This window comes from Diachasma alloeum, unplaced genomic scaffold (assembly GCF_001412515.2).
Source record: "Diachasma alloeum isolate Michigan unplaced genomic scaffold, Dall2.0 Dall_scaffold_00279, whole genome shotgun sequence".
NCBI classification, from domain to species: Eukaryota; Metazoa; Arthropoda; class Insecta; order Hymenoptera; family Braconidae; genus Diachasma; species Diachasma alloeum.
In genome coordinates this window covers 1,242,728-1,259,654 of record NW_021680418.1, presented here as the reverse complement: position 1 = coordinate 1,259,654, position 16,927 = coordinate 1,242,728, and the positions used below count along the sequence as shown (strand labels likewise).

General features: G+C 37.6%; 5 protein-coding genes across 8 annotated transcripts in view; 3 read left to right on the top strand and 2 right to left on the bottom strand.

Annotated features, from left to right (window-relative positions):
• Nucleotides 1–393: 393 nt before the first annotated feature.
• LOC107038283 (28S ribosomal protein S17, mitochondrial) lies at nt 394–1,845 on the top strand. Of its 2 annotated transcripts, XM_015257300.2 has the most exons (5): nt 394–617; nt 759–929; nt 1,028–1,144; nt 1,215–1,291; nt 1,367–1,845. In XM_015257300.2, the coding sequence occupies exons 2-5, from the start codon at nt 798–800 to the stop codon at nt 1,533–1,535; spliced, it is 495 nt and encodes a 164-aa protein (XP_015112786.1). In that variant the 5' UTR covers nt 394–617; nt 759–797; the 3' UTR covers nt 1,536–1,845. The 2 variants fall into 2 exon arrangements, with proteins under 2 accessions (XP_015112786.1, XP_015112785.1); XM_015257299.2 differs by having other exon boundaries at nt 395–929.
• LOC107038279 (RNA polymerase II subunit A C-terminal domain phosphatase) lies at nt 1,633–5,007 on the bottom strand. 2 transcript variants are annotated; one of them, XM_015257294.2, is made up of 7 exons: nt 4,475–5,007; nt 4,042–4,345; nt 3,708–3,952; nt 2,923–3,631; nt 2,683–2,850; nt 2,314–2,563; nt 1,633–2,209 (listed from the first exon to the last, which is right to left on the bottom strand). In XM_015257294.2, exons 1-7 carry the CDS (start codon nt 4,696–4,698, stop codon nt 1,890–1,892), a joined length of 2,220 nt encoding a protein of 739 aa, XP_015112780.1. In that variant the 5' UTR covers nt 4,699–5,007; the 3' UTR covers nt 1,633–1,889. The 2 variants fall into 2 exon arrangements, with proteins under 2 accessions (XP_015112780.1, XP_015112781.1); XM_015257295.1 differs by having other exon boundaries at nt 4,042–4,341; nt 4,475–4,529.
• Nucleotides 5,008–5,058: 51 nt separating this feature from the next.
• LOC107038280 lies at nt 5,059–6,849 on the top strand. The gene is made up of 6 exons (XM_015257296.1): nt 5,059–5,104; nt 5,329–5,508; nt 5,610–5,821; nt 5,890–6,305; nt 6,392–6,566; nt 6,645–6,849. Exons 2-6 carry the CDS (start codon nt 5,361–5,363, stop codon nt 6,765–6,767), a joined length of 1,074 nt encoding a protein of 357 aa, XP_015112782.1. The 5' UTR covers nt 5,059–5,104; nt 5,329–5,360; the 3' UTR covers nt 6,768–6,849.
• On the bottom strand, nt 6,435–8,860 carry LOC107038282 (snurportin-1). Of its 2 annotated transcripts, none has more exons than XM_015257297.2 (5): nt 8,507–8,860; nt 8,169–8,452; nt 7,558–7,993; nt 7,032–7,406; nt 6,435–6,926 (listed from the first exon to the last, which is right to left on the bottom strand). In XM_015257297.2, the coding sequence occupies exons 2-5, from the start codon at nt 8,354–8,356 to the stop codon at nt 6,903–6,905; spliced, it is 1,023 nt and encodes a 340-aa protein (XP_015112783.1). In that variant the 5' UTR covers nt 8,357–8,452; nt 8,507–8,860; the 3' UTR covers nt 6,435–6,902. The 2 variants fall into 2 exon arrangements, with proteins under 2 accessions (XP_015112783.1, XP_015112784.1); XM_015257298.2 differs by having other exon boundaries at nt 8,169–8,439.
• Nucleotides 8,861–14,349: 5,489 nt separating this feature from the next.
• Nucleotides 14,350–16,927, top strand: part of LOC107038299 (MAM domain-containing glycosylphosphatidylinositol anchor protein 1) — a 94,882-nt gene continuing 92,304 nt past the window's right edge. Inside the window, exons 1-2 of the mRNA XM_015257326.2 lie at nt 14,350–14,419; nt 15,096–15,839. Of these exons, the coding sequence (XP_015112812.1) occupies nt 15,746–15,839 (94 nt within the window). The 5' untranslated portion in view covers nt 14,350–14,419; nt 15,096–15,745. The remainder of the gene's footprint in view (nt 14,420–15,095; nt 15,840–16,927) is intronic.

Genomic DNA, 16,927 nt, shown 5'->3' with positions numbered 1-16,927 from the left:
TTTTTTTTTTTTTTTTTCAACAAACTCGGCCCACACACTCAATGTTGCTCACTTAATTTTTTATGAATGTGCATGTAGAAATGAAAAAATAACATCCGACGACCTGTCAAGGCAATCCTGGCAATACCCCCCGAGCCCAAACCACACAACTATCAACCTGTGGCCAACTGCGTCCAACTTTGCCCACTTTGCCTGATCGCACACTGCGCCAGCAACTCCACAATGCGATGTTGTATGAGAGTTAGTCGTATGTTTTTGTCTATTACACTACTATCTTGATTCTCCAGAGCGCGAGAAACCCAGAGAGAGGGGGAGAGAGAGAGAGAGAGAGATTTCTCAAAGAAACTAATTCGAGTTTTGTCGAGGGATCGTTAGAGGGCGACACTTATGAAAAAATAATCAGATGAAATAATCAGATCAAAAAATTGATCAATTTTTTGATTCCCTGAAAACTACCACTATTAATTTAGTCGTACATTATTTGAATAAGACAATACGTCTACTGAGCAATTGATGAATAACTTTCAACATTTTCTAACCTCGTAATTTCTCACCCCAGCAGGATTTTTCTCATGTCAACTTTTAATAACATGTTATATTATGTAGATTAGCTCTTGGTAATAATCTATTGATAATAAACGCCAATAATTTCATCATACAATCATTGCCATCACCCACCATTATTATCAATAAATTCAATTTATAATTGATATTACGAAAAATACGTGTGAGTGAAAACTGTGGAAAACTGCCTGCAGCCTGCCTCAACCTGCCTGCCTGCTGCTATATTGGATAAGATGGCCGCCGCTACTGTAAAACAGGGAAAACAACTAGTGAAATATGTTCTGGGAACATGCATGCCCTCGGCAAAGGGTAATGCCGCGAGGATAAAAGTGCGACGATTTGAACTCGATAAAAATCTCCTCATGGTATTAACATTTGTCACTTTTCTCATTATTAATTATTTTCAAACTTGTTCCTCCGGGTTTTTGAGGTTATAACGCAACGATTATTCATATGTTTTCAGTATTGGAATGAATTCGAATACCTCTTTGCTCACGATCCAAACAAACTCTGTAAAACTGGAGATACTGTTTTAATTCAACAATTACCTGAGAGGCTGACTCGTCTCATTACTCACAAGGTGAGTTACTATCATGGAGGTTATTTTTTTTGATTGTTGGTAATTTAATTCATGGTTTATAATGCATTAGGTTGTTGAAGTTATTTATCCCATGGGCGATATCACAGATCCAGTGACTGGGAAAAAAGTTGTTGTCAGTAAATACAGGTATATGAACAACATTATCATAACAATAAATCCCTCAAATACTTGAATATTCAATTGTTGAATGTATCTTCGCAGAGATGAAATCAAAGAAACCAACGAATTGTATGGAGAGTCTGAGAGCGCGTTCAATTACGAGGAGAGGCCCCCTCGAGGTAGCCTGGAAGATAAACTCGACTTTTCTCACAAACCCAGTTACATTAAATACCACGAAGACCCCGATAAACCCCAGCCATACGCAGTATAATATAATCGATAATGTATTAAAAAAAAAACCTCAACAGTAGTCAATAAACCACCTAATATCCAATTGTCTATTTTCGTTGCAATAGAATTGAATAGAATTGCAATTCTTTAAAAAATTTATTCTCACTCATACGAGATTACAAATTGATTCGATTCACCATTAAAATCAACTAAACGTGAAATATATAATAATAATAATAATAATGTCAAAAACGTATTTCCCTTGGTAGAAATTTAAATCCATGTAAATGTACAATTTTGATAACATGATTGAGTGGATAATGGAATAAAAACTCGACATTGTACAATTATTGTTGTTGAAATACTTGGCTCGGTGATAACAAGTATTTGGTGATCATTCTGATAAAAATTCACGCTCCAATGCTGCACCCATGGCATTCCACTCTCTATCATCATCTTCTTCCGCTGGATCAGCAATTTCATCAACAGAATCTTGAGAATCACCCATATCCAGGTCGTCTGGTAGTCCCTCACCTCTTCTGAATCTTGTTATTGGATCATCATCGTCATCTTCGTCGTTGTCTTGACCTTGTCTTTCTTCTTCTTCTTCTGATGGTGGTGGTGATGATGATGATGATGATGAGGCGACGGCGGCGGCGGCGGCGGCAGCATTTTCTTTTGCTGTTTTTCTGCGCTTTCGAGGTTCATATTCTTCTAAAAAATTGGTCAAAATTTCAATTTTTTTTTTTCAAACAATTTGTTGAAAATCAATGAATTTCATTCTGTTAGTGCGGCAAATTTTAATTAATAATAATTACCATCTGAATGATCATCGCTCTCATTGATTCCTCTTTTGTTCCCCAAATCGTCAACATCAAACACCGACGAATCCATCATCTCAGGATCAGTCATGTCCTCGTCGACCTCTTTATCCATGCTCTCGATTTCTTCTTCCGTGAAAGACATTAGAGGATTTATAGTATTGGCAAATGTAACTGTCACTGGATTTTCAATCTCAATTCGATCTGGACTACTACAGTGTGGAGGCGGTATTCTGGATCCTCTTGCCTAATCATTGACGTTAAAAAAATTTCATCATTTCAGCTTAATGGATTTTTAAGCGGTGTATCGAGAACAATGCCTCATCATCACAATATGTGCATATTGGGGTTTGATTATTATTTTACCTTTGTAGTTAGTGGGAATAATCTCTCGTCAACTCTCTCCCAGCGCTCTGCACACGACCACAACCAATCAGGATTGACAATTTTTATGTTGGCATTCTTCTTTGCTGCGTATACTTTGGCGGTGCCTGGCTTGATGGCCACCAAGTGCGTTGTTTTCTCTGTTAAATCCTACCAGAAAAATTATAAAAATTGATTTCTTTTTCACATAGGATAATAACACTATAATTTGTCAATTATTACCTGTTCAACTTGAGCTCCAAAAGCCTTAGCAACTCTGTAAGCTCGACTGTCCTCAAGTTTATGTTGCGTTGGAATTAATCCACTGAAGGTCAATAGCAAGCCCTGGAGCACACGCCTCTTGACTTTGGGTATAATATCTCTCAGGGGTTTCCTCTCCCCCCTGTCCATGTGCTCGTAGAATTCCGTATAAATTCTCTTGAGAATATCTTCTAGGTATAATAAATAATCGTCGTGATCGTCATCCTCAGCCTCGGAATTTTTTTTACTAATGGTACTAATAATATCCACTTGATCCTTGTTAATTTTCTCTTCTTTAGTCTCTCCTTTACCACTGGAATCTTGAACATTTTCTTGTCCATTTTTATCAGCTTGTGGAAGTAATGAATCTGCATCTTTGTATTTTTCAGTAATTGCTTTTGCTTCCTCAACTGTCATTCCATTTTCACGTCGTTCATTCGCATTCGCATTCGCATCCGCATCATCATCATCATCATCATTCTGTACAATTTGTGTCACGTTGTTTGATAATTCATTAGAATCAAGTATCTCTGGCAAGTCTCGCTTTTCGAGGCCTGGTGGTGCATGGATGTCACCGGTGTGTTTGAAAAAGTGGTATGGCTTAACTTGTACTAGATTACCACAACCCTGCCACACGTCCTCGCGGTCATCGATTATACAGACCAAGTCGTCACCACATGGAAATAATGCTCTACAAAACAAACCCCAAACATGGATTTTTAAATTGTCAATAATTTGTCAATATCAAGATTTTCTCAATTAATTACTTCAAATTAGCTGTCTTGGATGCTGAATTAAAACACTCATCCCTAGAGAGTATCCTATGCGAAAAAAGTGTCCCCTCCTTATCGAGCAATGCAGCCACAGTGTGTGCATAGTTTCTCGCTCCAAAGGTGCAGATGTGTAGCTCATACAATTTACTCATTTCTGATAAAAAATGACGAGTACCAGGGCGCAATCGTGTATGGTACCACGGTGAATTGGGTCCATAAAGTTGGTAATGAAAAACGTCCTTGAAAAAAGTATCACAGAGAGCAAATGCACTTGCTGCCACTTAACTAAATTGTAAATATAATTTTGTGAAATTAAATTCACATATACCTTGATGATAGCTGGTACATTGTCATTAGTCGTATGCACAATAGTCTGATCAAGATCGACAAGTAGTGCCAGTTTACGGTCAGTGAGAAGCCTCTCCTCATCCTTCTTTCCAATTTGCTCAGCCAATTCTGGACATACTTTCAACTCAGGTATACTGTGGACCATGGGAACACTGGCCTCTGATATCAATCTACCCTGGCCACCATCACCAACTACTTCAGCCCTCAAATCAGCACCACACTCAGCACACAGGTCCTTCATCACTGTTGGATGTTTACAGCCTGTCATTCGGAGCAACACCTGCCTGAAACACTGATTAATTATGCTGGTGCTGAAGGGAGAAAATTAAAATTAATCTTAATAGTCTTAATATTTTCCTTCCAGTTGAGTAATTAATAAAAGGGGTGCATGAGAGGTTAAGCTCAATGTTTACCCAGGCTTGACAATATCCCCGGCCTTTGCCAGAAGACAATTAACCCTCCCAAATTGGCTAGCACGTAATTTCTTCTCCCCAGTCTTTGTATCATCATCTCCTCCAATACCCTGATAAAGCAGAAGGATTCTCCCTGCAGATACCATAGTATCCGGTGACACTCTCCACTTGATAATTTTCCCAGGCTGCTCATCGTTTGGAAATTTCACTTCCATCACTGACATGGTCTTCTCGGATTGACACTGATTGACATTAACGAGTCACCTAGCTTTCATCAATTTTTTTTTTTTTTTCACTGATGCGTAGCTATTGTGGCTATACACTCGTCTCCCGCGCAAAACAAGAAAAACTCGTGGTGGTGCTGGAAACGTTGGGACATTTCATAGACAAACCTTATTCACAACAGCAGCATGGAGGAATTTTTATGTGTGCGATGGTCGATGGAGAAAGTGGTGGGGGAAAAGGAATTGGAATGGACAACCTGCGCAGCGCACACACACACTTCTCTATCTTCAACTACGGGCATTCGGCCAATCAGGAGGTGGGATTTTTAGTGTGGAGCTGTTTGTGGTCCTACTTGATTGGTTCGATGAACAACCGTGGGGTGACCCAACCTAACCTGAGTTAGATGTATATATTTATTTTCTATATACCTTTGTGTATTTATTACCGTATATAATAATAATCGATCTCGATAATAGTCGATAAGCATGTTGTTTACATTTTAGTTGTATTGTCTTGTTCTCGTGGAATAGAATAAATAAATTATTCTCTTCACATGTCTTTGTCTGTTGTTTGTTGATTTTAAGATTGTTTGATTGATTGATTGGTACGGACATACTATTTTTTGTAAGGGGATTTCTTTGCCATTGGGAACATTGGGAATATGAATAGGTCGATGGTTTATGACACTTCGAGGGTGACTAATTTGTCAAAAACCCCGGGGATGCAGAGGATTCGAGAGTACTTCAGCTTGGGACCTCTTGGGTCTGAGGAGGTGATGGATGCCGGGGATTTTGCAGAGTCTGTTGAGGGTAAATTGTTTTTTTTTTTTAGCAAAATTGATAAATGCTCATTATAAGGAATTTCGTTATTTCTGCATCATGTATAATCAATCCTTTCATTCACCATTCAGTACTTGTCAAACAAACCTGGAATATCTGGGGTGTCTCCTCACTATACGGTCTCCAACAAGAAAGTCAAGTTCACCTAAAACTTTACGGAAAAAAAATGAGAGAAGAAGTTGCTGCTATTCTGCCCCACGAGGATGTTACTTACGAGGCTCAATTTTCCATTATCGAGGGGATGGATAAGAGACCAAGTGCATCTGATCCCGTACCCATCAAGGTAAATAATCCATCTTCAATCTATCTCCCTTATTGATATATCAATTGATGGTGGATTAATGAAAACAGATTACTGTTCATGCAACTCCAATGGAAAGAGGTATTCACGATGAGCAGACAAGAAAGCCCGAGAGAAACGACAAATGTATTTATATTGGCATTATGCTGTCATGGAGAACAGCTGTCAATGAACTGGAATACGAGAAATCAGTGAGATTACCTTTGCTGTTGTGCAGAGGGACCAAAAGTGCCATGAAAGCAGTGCATATGACCCTGGCTAATATGTTCGACTGTCATGTAGTTGCTCTACCTGCTACGGAGGATGATCTCAAGTGGCTAGTGCCTGTCCTTCTCCAACCAAGTCACAAAGATGATCCTCCACAAAAAGGGGAGGCCAGGTTGGAGTACAGAGTACCTGGTTTACCAGTTACTGATAGTATTACCATCAAGTTCGAGGTGGCCGAGTTGATTAAAATGTGGAGTGTGTAAGTGTCAACTCGTGCGATAAACTAATGGCTCCCGCTCCTGTCATTTGTCACTACAACTAAATTTTAATTATTTTCATTTCTAGAATTTCTAGAGACGATGCCAATGACTCCAATGAAGAGACAAGCTTTCGTGCTCAACATATCGAGAAATTTTATCAAGTTTTGAATAAGCAAATGATACATTCAGCTGGACTACAGTTAGGCCTCTGTAAATTGCATAAAATTAGTTTGCCTTCATTCACTATTATGGATAATAAGGTGAGAAAGCATCTCAATAATGAAACTCTAAACATTAATATTGTAGAATTAAAGTTTTTGTTATATTTTTATTCCCAGATGAAAGCCTCTTCGGCTCAAGTCCTGTCCAAAGTTTTGTTATTCTTCAATGAAAAAGCCCTGGCGATACTCCACCAACTCAACTTTGATACGACAGTCTCCACTAGTGCTGTAAATCTATAGCACGAGACCATTCTGAGATGGGCTATTTTTTTTATTATAAAACGAACATTCAGATGCACAATAAAAATTCAATCATTTTGTACATCGTCGTTATAAAAAAAAAAAGTCGTAGAAATTATTAAAAGATGAAAATATTTAGCCATCAGTAGCAGTTTCCATCTGCAAAAAAAAAAAAAAAACACCAAAACCGAATAAGTTACATTGATTGAGTATATTTAAAGAAAAAGACCAAAAAAAACAGATACAAGATGTTTCACTACTCACAAATAATTCAGAAGATGCGGATATTTTTTTCCCTTTGAGCCCAAATGATATATGCTGCATCAAGTCCACATACCCCTCGGGTTTGTCATCCATTGGTGGTGGCACTGAGACCCCCAGAATCTCAGGTAACATGTAAGGCTTCAGCCAAGTGACTAAAGGTGTGAATCCATGCATGTAATATCCCTCTTTGTGGTAAAATAAGAGACCATCGAGGGGTGGAAGCGGTGGTAAATTGTCGAGAAACTCTGACAAATTGTTATCACAAGAGACACTTGGAAGAGGTAATATTGGAAATTGATTTCGCTTTGTTCCATGGAATCTTAAATCCTCATCCTCTTGCAGTTTAGATTGCAACCAGAATCTACGAAATTCAGCCTGGCAAATAGAAAAAAATTCAATTATTCAATTAAATGACAATTCAGTGATGAAGTTGGTTATACTAAACAATTTCTCATTCTCTTATTCAATCTCAATCGATAATTGCAAAAGTATTAGTAGTAGTAGTAGTAGTAGAAGAATGTTTTACATCACAGTTTAATAAAGGCTGAGTGGACCAGGCGAGCACATCGAGAACATAGTAAATTTTCTGTTTAGGCACCCAAATACAATCGAGAAGGGTGTAACTCCTATTCATCTCGTCGGCATGACCCCCGGGTAATGCAGACTGAAATTCGGTGAGTTTTTCTCCTCGTCTGGTGTACGCCTCTGTCCTTCCTTTCCTTGCTACCAGTAAATTTCTCCGTCCCTTCGGACAGGGGACCATCGACCACCTTTCGACGAGGTCCCCAGGCACATCGAGCATCCACTCGGACATCATCAATTTGTTGGCATACCGTTTGTTCGTGTGCCTTCTCGAGCCATGTCTGGCTTTTTCCACATCCATTGGGTCTTGATTCTCTTCCTCTGAGAAGGGCAAATCTTCTACTATTACACGTCCTGCGTTGAAAGCTACATCTCTGCATCTAAAATTAATTATTAATTATTACATTCCAGGGGTTGATGTTAACATTCACTGGATTATAAACTTGCTAAGGATTTACAACTTTAAAACTTTGAAACTGATTCTTTATTTATTCATATTTAATATTTATTAATTTCGTATATATTTCATCTCTATTAATTGAAGGATAATTTTACTCTTTTTGGTGATGCAGCAGTCGTTTTCTGCGGACTTCCTGTGGTGTCTCCTCCCATTCAGCTTCTACTTTATAATTATCTTTTTTTATCGGTTTTTTGTACAATAACATTCGATTAGCTCTTCCATCCCCTGTTGTGGTCTCGATTTTTGTATTTTCCAAAGACATTATTGCACTGGTATTGTTCATACACGCTGTTTGTGATGATCAATTGTTTTCGTTGAAAAAAAACATCAGAGGACTACCTCTTCGTTATCTCTACTCTAGTACATCTAAATCGAAAATCTTGCAATAGCTGAGGTTAGAAGGTGTTTCATTTTTATTTTCATAGTTCATTACCTACGAGCGTTCAAATAGAAAATCTAGAGCTGAAAATCCCCCATTAGTTGCAATAATTAAAAAAAAACCAATAATAGCGTTCATTTCGAGTCATTACATGTGCTAAACATGTAAAAAAGTGATGAAATGAAAAAACAACAAAAATTGTCAGCCCTGTGCGCAACTTCTCTGCGCATATTCACTTTAGACTAGAGATCGCTCTCTACGTATTTTGGGAAAAATACGAGTCAAATTCATGAAATAATTACTAGTAATGTGATAATTTATTAATAATAATGATAGATAGCAGTGATTTCATGATGAAATTGCGGTTTATTATGGAGTATTACACGCACTAAACATAAATTCCCACAATCCAATCAGTTCTGTGCGCAATGCGTTGTGCGCAACTCCTCTACCTGTATCCAATATGGCCGCCGGCCTTTGGCATCGAACGCCACGGTTTGGCGTTGGCAATTTGTTTTACGTGCTTTTCGAGAAAAATGAAGGCTAAAATCAACAAAATCATTATAAATAATGCAACAATTAATTAATCATGATGTACAGCAATGATTGTATCGTGGAATTGGCGTTTATTCATGTGTATTTTTCGATTACAAACACTAGACCTCAATGTGATTTTGTAATTTTGTGATTTTGAGGTTGTGAAAAGTGATCAGTGTTGGTTCGTGAGTTTCTTTATTATCGATGTGTTGATAAAGACGCAAGATGGAGGTCGGTGTATTTGTTTTTATTCCAAGTGGACTTTGGAATTTTTTTAATTTTGAAAATTAGTCAGTGTCAAAGTCAAGTGTAATAAAATGCTGTAGCTAATTGGTGGATTTCGTGATGTAAAAATGAGAAAAAATCAAGGCAGTTTGGAAGTTCCCTGGACAACATAGGCTTCTCGCTCAGCTTCAACACTTATTGCGGTGAGTTTGATTGAAAAATAGTTATTTTATCATGAAGAGATGGAAATCATCGTTTAATTAATGAAATCCCATTTCTACAATCTCTGTTGATCTATGAACATTGGAGGAACTCTGAGGCCTGACTCAATCTCAACAAGTCGAGATTTAGGAGGATTGATTTGTGAGTTTGCGATATTTAATGCGAAATTAGTTATCAAATACAATATACAAAAGCGAATGAACGTAGCATTTTCCCTTTTGTCATGAGTCTGGGACTGAGTTCAATTCATGAATTTTTCGTTAAATTTTAAAGAATATGACAATTGATATTTGAAGAAATGATTGCTTCCTATCGATGAAAGATTTATTCTTCCCATGAGGACCATAAAATCTGTTCAGACAAATTCATCCGCCGGGCTAATTAAATTTCTCGCCCTCGATGGATAATTGAGTTTCAAGTCGATACACCGTTGGATAACACGTCGGATATGTCGGATATTTCAGTTTGAGACGACAGGGCAGATGAGCACTGAATAAATAACATCTAAATTTCACCGTTCATACTTTTCACATGCAAAAACGTTGGGAGTTTCTCGATAACCCATCAAATATCCATTTATAATGTCAGTCAATTGGATCTCATTACGAAATTCTGGAAATTCGACAAAATCCCTTGAGTTTAATTATTTATCTCGTTTCATCTGTGATGATAACGACAGGAAAATACTGCATTTCATGGAGACGAGTTTTTTTTCTGATATATATTCCTTGAAAGGGCTCTGAGGGGATTGATGCAAGACACTCATAAACATTCCAGCGTTTATCTGATGAGAGGCACCCTAGATACCGCAGTGTACTGCCTACTTGAGACCTCCACCAACCACTTGAACTTGACGAGTGGCGTCAATCTCAGAGATATGCATTTATCTCTTCAGGGGCCTCTATTTGTTAAAGACTCTTTGCCAAAGTGATTTTTTATCCACTCGTTTTCTTTGAAAGTGATTTATGAGGAGAAAATATTATTCTCAGGCACTATGGGGAAAATCAATATTAGAAGATTTAGACTTGGCATTCGCTATTGAGGTTGAAAAGTTGATCCGTTATCTGAATATCGCGGAGATTTTCAATTGCCTTGAAAATTCTTCAATTTCATTCACTCATTAAAATTCTCTCTCTTTATTTTTTCAAGGAAAAAAATTCTTCAAGGTGCCGACTAATTTTCTATTTTCTATTTTCATGCATTCAATAGTTAATAATTCTTGGTGCTTTTCCCACACGTCAACTTTACACCATCAAAGCCCCTAGCTGAACTGTTTTGTACTTTTAATGGATGTTGAGCCCCTCAACACGTTTCTTTGGCCGTCTCGCCAATATTTTTCTTTCAGCTTCCCTCTGTTTATTTTTCTTCCTCTCTTCTTACCAAACCGCAGGCACTCACCCAGACAGCCAGCTACGATGGGGTTAACATATATGTGTATATATATATATATATAAATTTTTTTTTGCTTTTTTTTCTTGGCAACTGAGGAGGCTCTTTATTTCAATTGGACAAAATCTCCTATTATGTCTTTATCATCCCCTTCAATCAATTGTTTTCAACTAAATTCAATTCCTCATTAACTACCCCGGGGAAATGCTCTCACAGTACTGCATAATAGACTCGTTAGATACGACTGCATACAAATACATTTTCTATCAAATGGTGAATGAGGAAAACCGGATGCAATTTGGTGTATTCAAGTGTAATTCGTCAGGGTTGAGGTAGAAATTTTCAACCACTGCCCCGGGGTATTTGTTGTTCTTTCAACTTTGTTCTCAGTGCTTGAAAGGAGGAGAATCGGCAAGGGGGAATAACTAGAAAAAATAAACATTGCTTTTTTGGACTGAAGGCGGGGGGAGGGAGCAGTGAGGTGGGTAATTAAAAAAGAAGGAACAAGTGAAAAATTTTCATGCATTTTAAATTGAGTAAAAATCTGAAGTATGTTTTTTTGGGCGAAAAATTCATCTCATTTGGGATAGAGCATGTGGGGAGGAGAATTTGTCTGTGGAAAATATTGGAGGTGGTTGAGTTATTATTTTGAAAAGTCACGCAAGTGACATAATGGTCTCTTGAGATCATGCCTGTCCAATAGTTTACATTGGACAAGTAGTTTCAGTCCTTCTTTTTGTTGATTTTTATCATCACAATTTCCTCGTAATTGAATTTTGCTGGAATTGAATTACTATGGAGAAGAGATTTTTTTTTTTATCAATTCGAGTATTGAAAAATCTTTGTTTGACAACATTTTGTGAAAGAAAATTTATCACGTGTGCAGGATATTTCTCGGGTAATCGGATTTTGATACGAAACGAAAAAATCCCCCGTGGATTTCTGGTAAATGATTATTTTATTGCGATAACGAAATTCCACGGCAATAAATCCAATCGGATTAATTCGTTTACCTCTTCATTCATAAATGAATAATAAAATTATTGTATATTCGATTATGCTTTCCTTCTCATCACATCACGGATGTCAATTGCGTCATTTACTAGTTTTCGAGAATTTTCTTCTAATATTGACTGAATTACTCGACTGATTAGCTCGATTTAAATTATCAATTTTTGGATTGTTTGCCACCGGATTTTTGAAAAAACGAGCTTCTGACAGTAGTATGAATAGCCACTAGCTTCTTAAATTCATTCATATGAAAATCACAATTCCCCGTAGGTAGAGACGAAAATCCGTGATAGGATCGCAGTGGGACTCGGTGTGAAATGAAAATATATGTATAGCTTGAACATAGACAGAAGTGTGGAGCGGGAGGCGGGTATTATAGTATACATAGAGACATCATGTTCACGTACATGGGATATTAGAGTAACGATACTCATACAGAAAAGCCCGTACCAGCGACCATGGGAATGATGCGTCTGTTTCCATGGATACCGCAGATGCGGACACGAGGGGTTGAAGGAGCGGGCGACAGAGTTGGCTAGTGGGAGGGGGGTGGAATATCGCATCCTTCGCGCATCCTCTCAGTTTGGGTGGACGCACGAGGTGTCTCCCCCCCCCCCCCCCTCCATACTATACATGAGGGGAAACGATATAATAATAACCGGCGGATCCTGGCCACAGGCGAATCAAGAGTTTGAAAATCTCGTTTCTGATCATGCATCTGTCTCTCTCACTCTCTTTCGTCCACTATACCGCCGCAACATATCCTCTTGATGTATTATAGGTTTGTGCTACGTGACCCTCGTTTACTTTAGTCGAGAAACTCCGATGGACAGGCAACTGTCAAAGCGATTGTACTGTGTATACTCGGGTTAGATAACTTCGGCGGCCTGTTATTTAAAACCACTTATTTATTAGAGAGATGTCAGAGGAGAGGGAGAACGATATAGATAATTGATGATGAAGCTTTGTACCATGTTTTTCATCTTAACATTAAGGTGTCATTTTTATTTTATTTGGGAAAATTGATAAAAACTTTTCCACTTTCACCGAGGGCTTCGTTAAAATTCGTTATCAAGTTGCAAACAATAATCACTGATTCGATATCAGGTATCACAAGCTAGCACAGCCATACGGAAAATAGGGTAATGTTTTTTTTTTTCTTGGTTCTGAAAGGTGTGCAAACTCGGGAATGATGAGAACAAGTTTGCTCACCCTTCATGAGCATTAATTAAACTCATTATCATTAATACTGTGCCAAGTCACTGCCCAGTTAATTCACCAGGTCATTTTTCCATTGTTTTAAGGAAATTAATTTTTTTTTCTTGGTTCTGAAAGGTAGGCAAACTTTTAATTTCCTAAAAACAATGGAAACACTTTTGTCACTTGAATGTATTTTAATTGAAATTTTGAGTTCATCAATTTTTTTTTCTTTGAGGATTATAACTTGACTGAATCTCAGCGGGAAACTTGAGGCTAGTGCTCGTTTCTCCGCATAACTGTACTCGCCCCTTTCACCTCATCAAGCCTCCTTAACTCGTGAAAACTTTGTTGTTAAGTTTGTCCATGAAATATTGATGATTTTATGATAGGGTGAAGAGAGTTGTCTGGGCAAGGAAAGTAGTTTTTTGGGTGGAAAGTTGCAATATGACTGTGGAACACAGTCAGTTTGAACCATTGATGAGTAATCTCAATGAATGTCATTTTGTAGAGTGATAATTTTTAATTTTACCCATAATTTATAGGTTTAATTGTCTCTCATGGTAATGTTTTTATATATCCGCTGCAGAATCATTGAATTAAATTACAATCAAATAAAATAACGAGAAAATTGACCAATTACCGCCAAAGTAGTTGAGTTTCGAATTCCATCTCATGTGACAGGTCTACATGTGAAGTGATCCCTCCTCAGATAATTTCTCCATCCCACCGATGCTTTAATTCACATTGCTGTCAACATTGATTCAGCATCCATAAAATCAAATAAATTCATTCTCTTATTGTTGAAAAATGATAATAATTTCAAAAAAATAAAGCCATTCTCCTAATTTTATTGCAACGACAAATCATAATTTTCTTTTGACATTCCAAAGAATTGCTAACAATACTCATTGTTTTTCCGTTAAATCATACCTGCAATAGTTGTCATATACCCCTCTCAACGTTTTTTTTTTATCCACATTTTACAACAATAAGGTACAGTGCGCGTGAGTCAGGTTGCAGAAGAGGAGACACGCGTGTGCGCAGAAACCCAGAGAGATGGAGTGAGTGAGAGAGGGAGAGAGAGAAAGAGAAAGAGATGGTAAGCTGGAGCTGACAGGGTGTCGGCGAGATAGTCGGGTGAAATCGGGGGTCGCTGTGAGGTGGTGGAAAAAGAGGGTGGTCGGGGTAGAAACAGTGATGAGAGGGATGAGAATGAGCGGCGGGTAGAGAGGGTAGTGGTGGCGCTCATGGTATCCCTAGGTATAGAGCAGTCCAACGGTGCCGCCGATTCAGTTTCGAAACGCCGACTCGATGTCGAGGATTGCTCGGAACCGCGTGACACGTTTTCCATTCACAGCTGTTTATTAATACGAGGGATATACGGTAGATTAATGATTAAATCATTGTGTTCGTTTTTCATCATTTCATTTAATGAAAAAAACAAAAAAAAGACAACAAAAATGTTGAATATTAAAATTATTAGAGGAATTAATTTTTAACAGCAGCTATTCTCCAATTGAATGCATTTCACATTTTTCATTCCAGTTTTCATTAAAAATTCATTTATTCGATTGAATAGTGAAGGAGGGTAATTGTGACAATGGCCATCAGCCCATAAGGATAATCAAAATAATTCAATTACTTTTTACTCTAATCTATTTAATTCGCATTTAATTCGAATAATTGATGGCAATTGAGCCTCGAGCTATTTCACTGTCCATTGGTCATGAATAAACTATATTCATTCGATGAATTTATATTTAATTGTTATTCGGATATTGTAGCTGTGTAAATTTGTACGGAACGTACATGTGTAATAGAGTGAGGGGTGAATACTGATCAACTGATAATTCTCGGTTGGAAAATTTCATTTACTCGGTGGATTTTTCCCCTCATCAACAGCGCTACTCTACCTGCCATTGGCCGAATTAATTGTCATTTCGATGGACATTCAAAGTTTAATTATCCATCTCCAATATTCTCCTACATATTCTCATTACTATTGTCATTTGAAATGTCAATCAATGATTAAATACTTCATTTGAGTCACTTCATTTAGTCTCAGGATTAACCGCTCGTTTCCGCCCGCATTAGGGCTTCAATCGTTTCACAATGCGCGGGACTAATTCGGAGTGACATTGAAACTCAAAGCCAATTATTTCGACTCTCTTGTCGAGGAATAGTGGAGAAAAAACATTGGTATTGAAAAGTTTCAATTTCATTTAAAAGGAAATACAAAGCACTTGATAAAAAGGAGAGAAGCCGCTCGGGGGTTTTATCTCCAGTAAATCACTCTTCTCGTTGTTCAGTGAACTCAAAGGTTGGTGCGGAATTGAGAGTGATATTGTGTGGGTTAAAACGCCGGCCTCTGGACCACTTATCAAACGAAATGAGATAGACGACGGTGCGTGATATAAAAGATAAATTAGTCAAGAGTCAAGAATTGAAAATTGTTTTTTTTTTAAGGTCTCTAATTATGTTGAGTGTTGACGTGATTATCAACGGATGTGCCATGCCACTGGGATACGTTTTGAATAGTCGGCAATTGTGAATATTTTTTTTATTTTTTTTATTATTATCATTATTTTTTTTTGTTGGGGGGAGGGGGAGAAAGGTCTGGTTGTTTGATTGAAATAATCACTGTGAATCAGTGAGTGAGAGGGACCACGAGGTAACAATAGAAGCGTGCAAGTTCGTAGTGATGCCGTGATGGGGCGCGGCTCGAGCTCCTTCTTCATAACCACAACCCTCGTGGGCGCACTTGTCTCAAACATCCTGATACTTGAGACGTGCGGGGCTAATCGTGAGTTCCAAACATTTCATTCTTAATGTTGATGTTTAGGATTATTGGTGCTCGGAATTATTTGTTTGACGGGAGGAGGTAAGATTGTTGGCTTGGCATTTTCATTTTAATTAAAGTGATAATGTTGAGAATGAACAATTATCTGTCCAACTTTGTTTTGTCATTTTATTCAAATTTTTCAATTTTATTCTTATTATAAAATTTGTACTTTTTCTCTCTCTCAACCATTTCTCATTCTTGTTGAGCATTGTCTATAAAGATGAAAATTCATGGTCATTTTTTCAATCAACAACGGTATTGAAGAAAAAGTTCAATCATTTATTAGGCTGTATTCATACTTGGGCGTGAAATTCCTTTTAGAAAAAATTCATACGGATGAGCATAAAAACGAAAAAAAAACCGTGAATTAATACGGACATGTCGATAATACACAATACTTGGGGTATATTCCGGTGAATAGAAAAAAAAAAATGTGCTATTGAACTGCGGTTTACCACTGTCCACATCAGTTAGGATCAGTCGAACATTTTTTTCCCTTCGAAATTGCTCGCCAGCACTTGACAAAAAAACGAGAAAAATTGATTCGTACGTTTTGTATTTCTTTGAAATATCTCTGTGATGTTATTTCCACGTTACAATATTTTCCATTCTACCCTAAAATGAATTTTTTCTCCTTTTTTTTTCTCGGCCTTTTGTGCTGACTAACGCGTTGTTGGGATACACAATAAAAAAAAGGCCGTGACTATTCGCACCATTGCGTGAATCACTCCCGTACGCATGCGTAAAGTTTGTGTGTTTCACGCAGCCGAATTTTCATACTGCTGTGTATTTCACGCAGTTGAAGTTTCATACTACTGTGTGTTTCACGCAGTTGTATTTTTATACACCTATGTGTTTCACGCAGTTGTATTTTTATACACATGTGTGTTTCACGCAGTTGTATTTTTATACACCTGTGTGTTTCATGCAGTTGCATTTTGATACGCCTGTGTGTTTCACGCAGTTGAAGTTTTATACACCTGTGTGTTTATACACACAGGAGTATGCAATACACAGGAGTATCTGAATACGACTGCGTGAAACACACA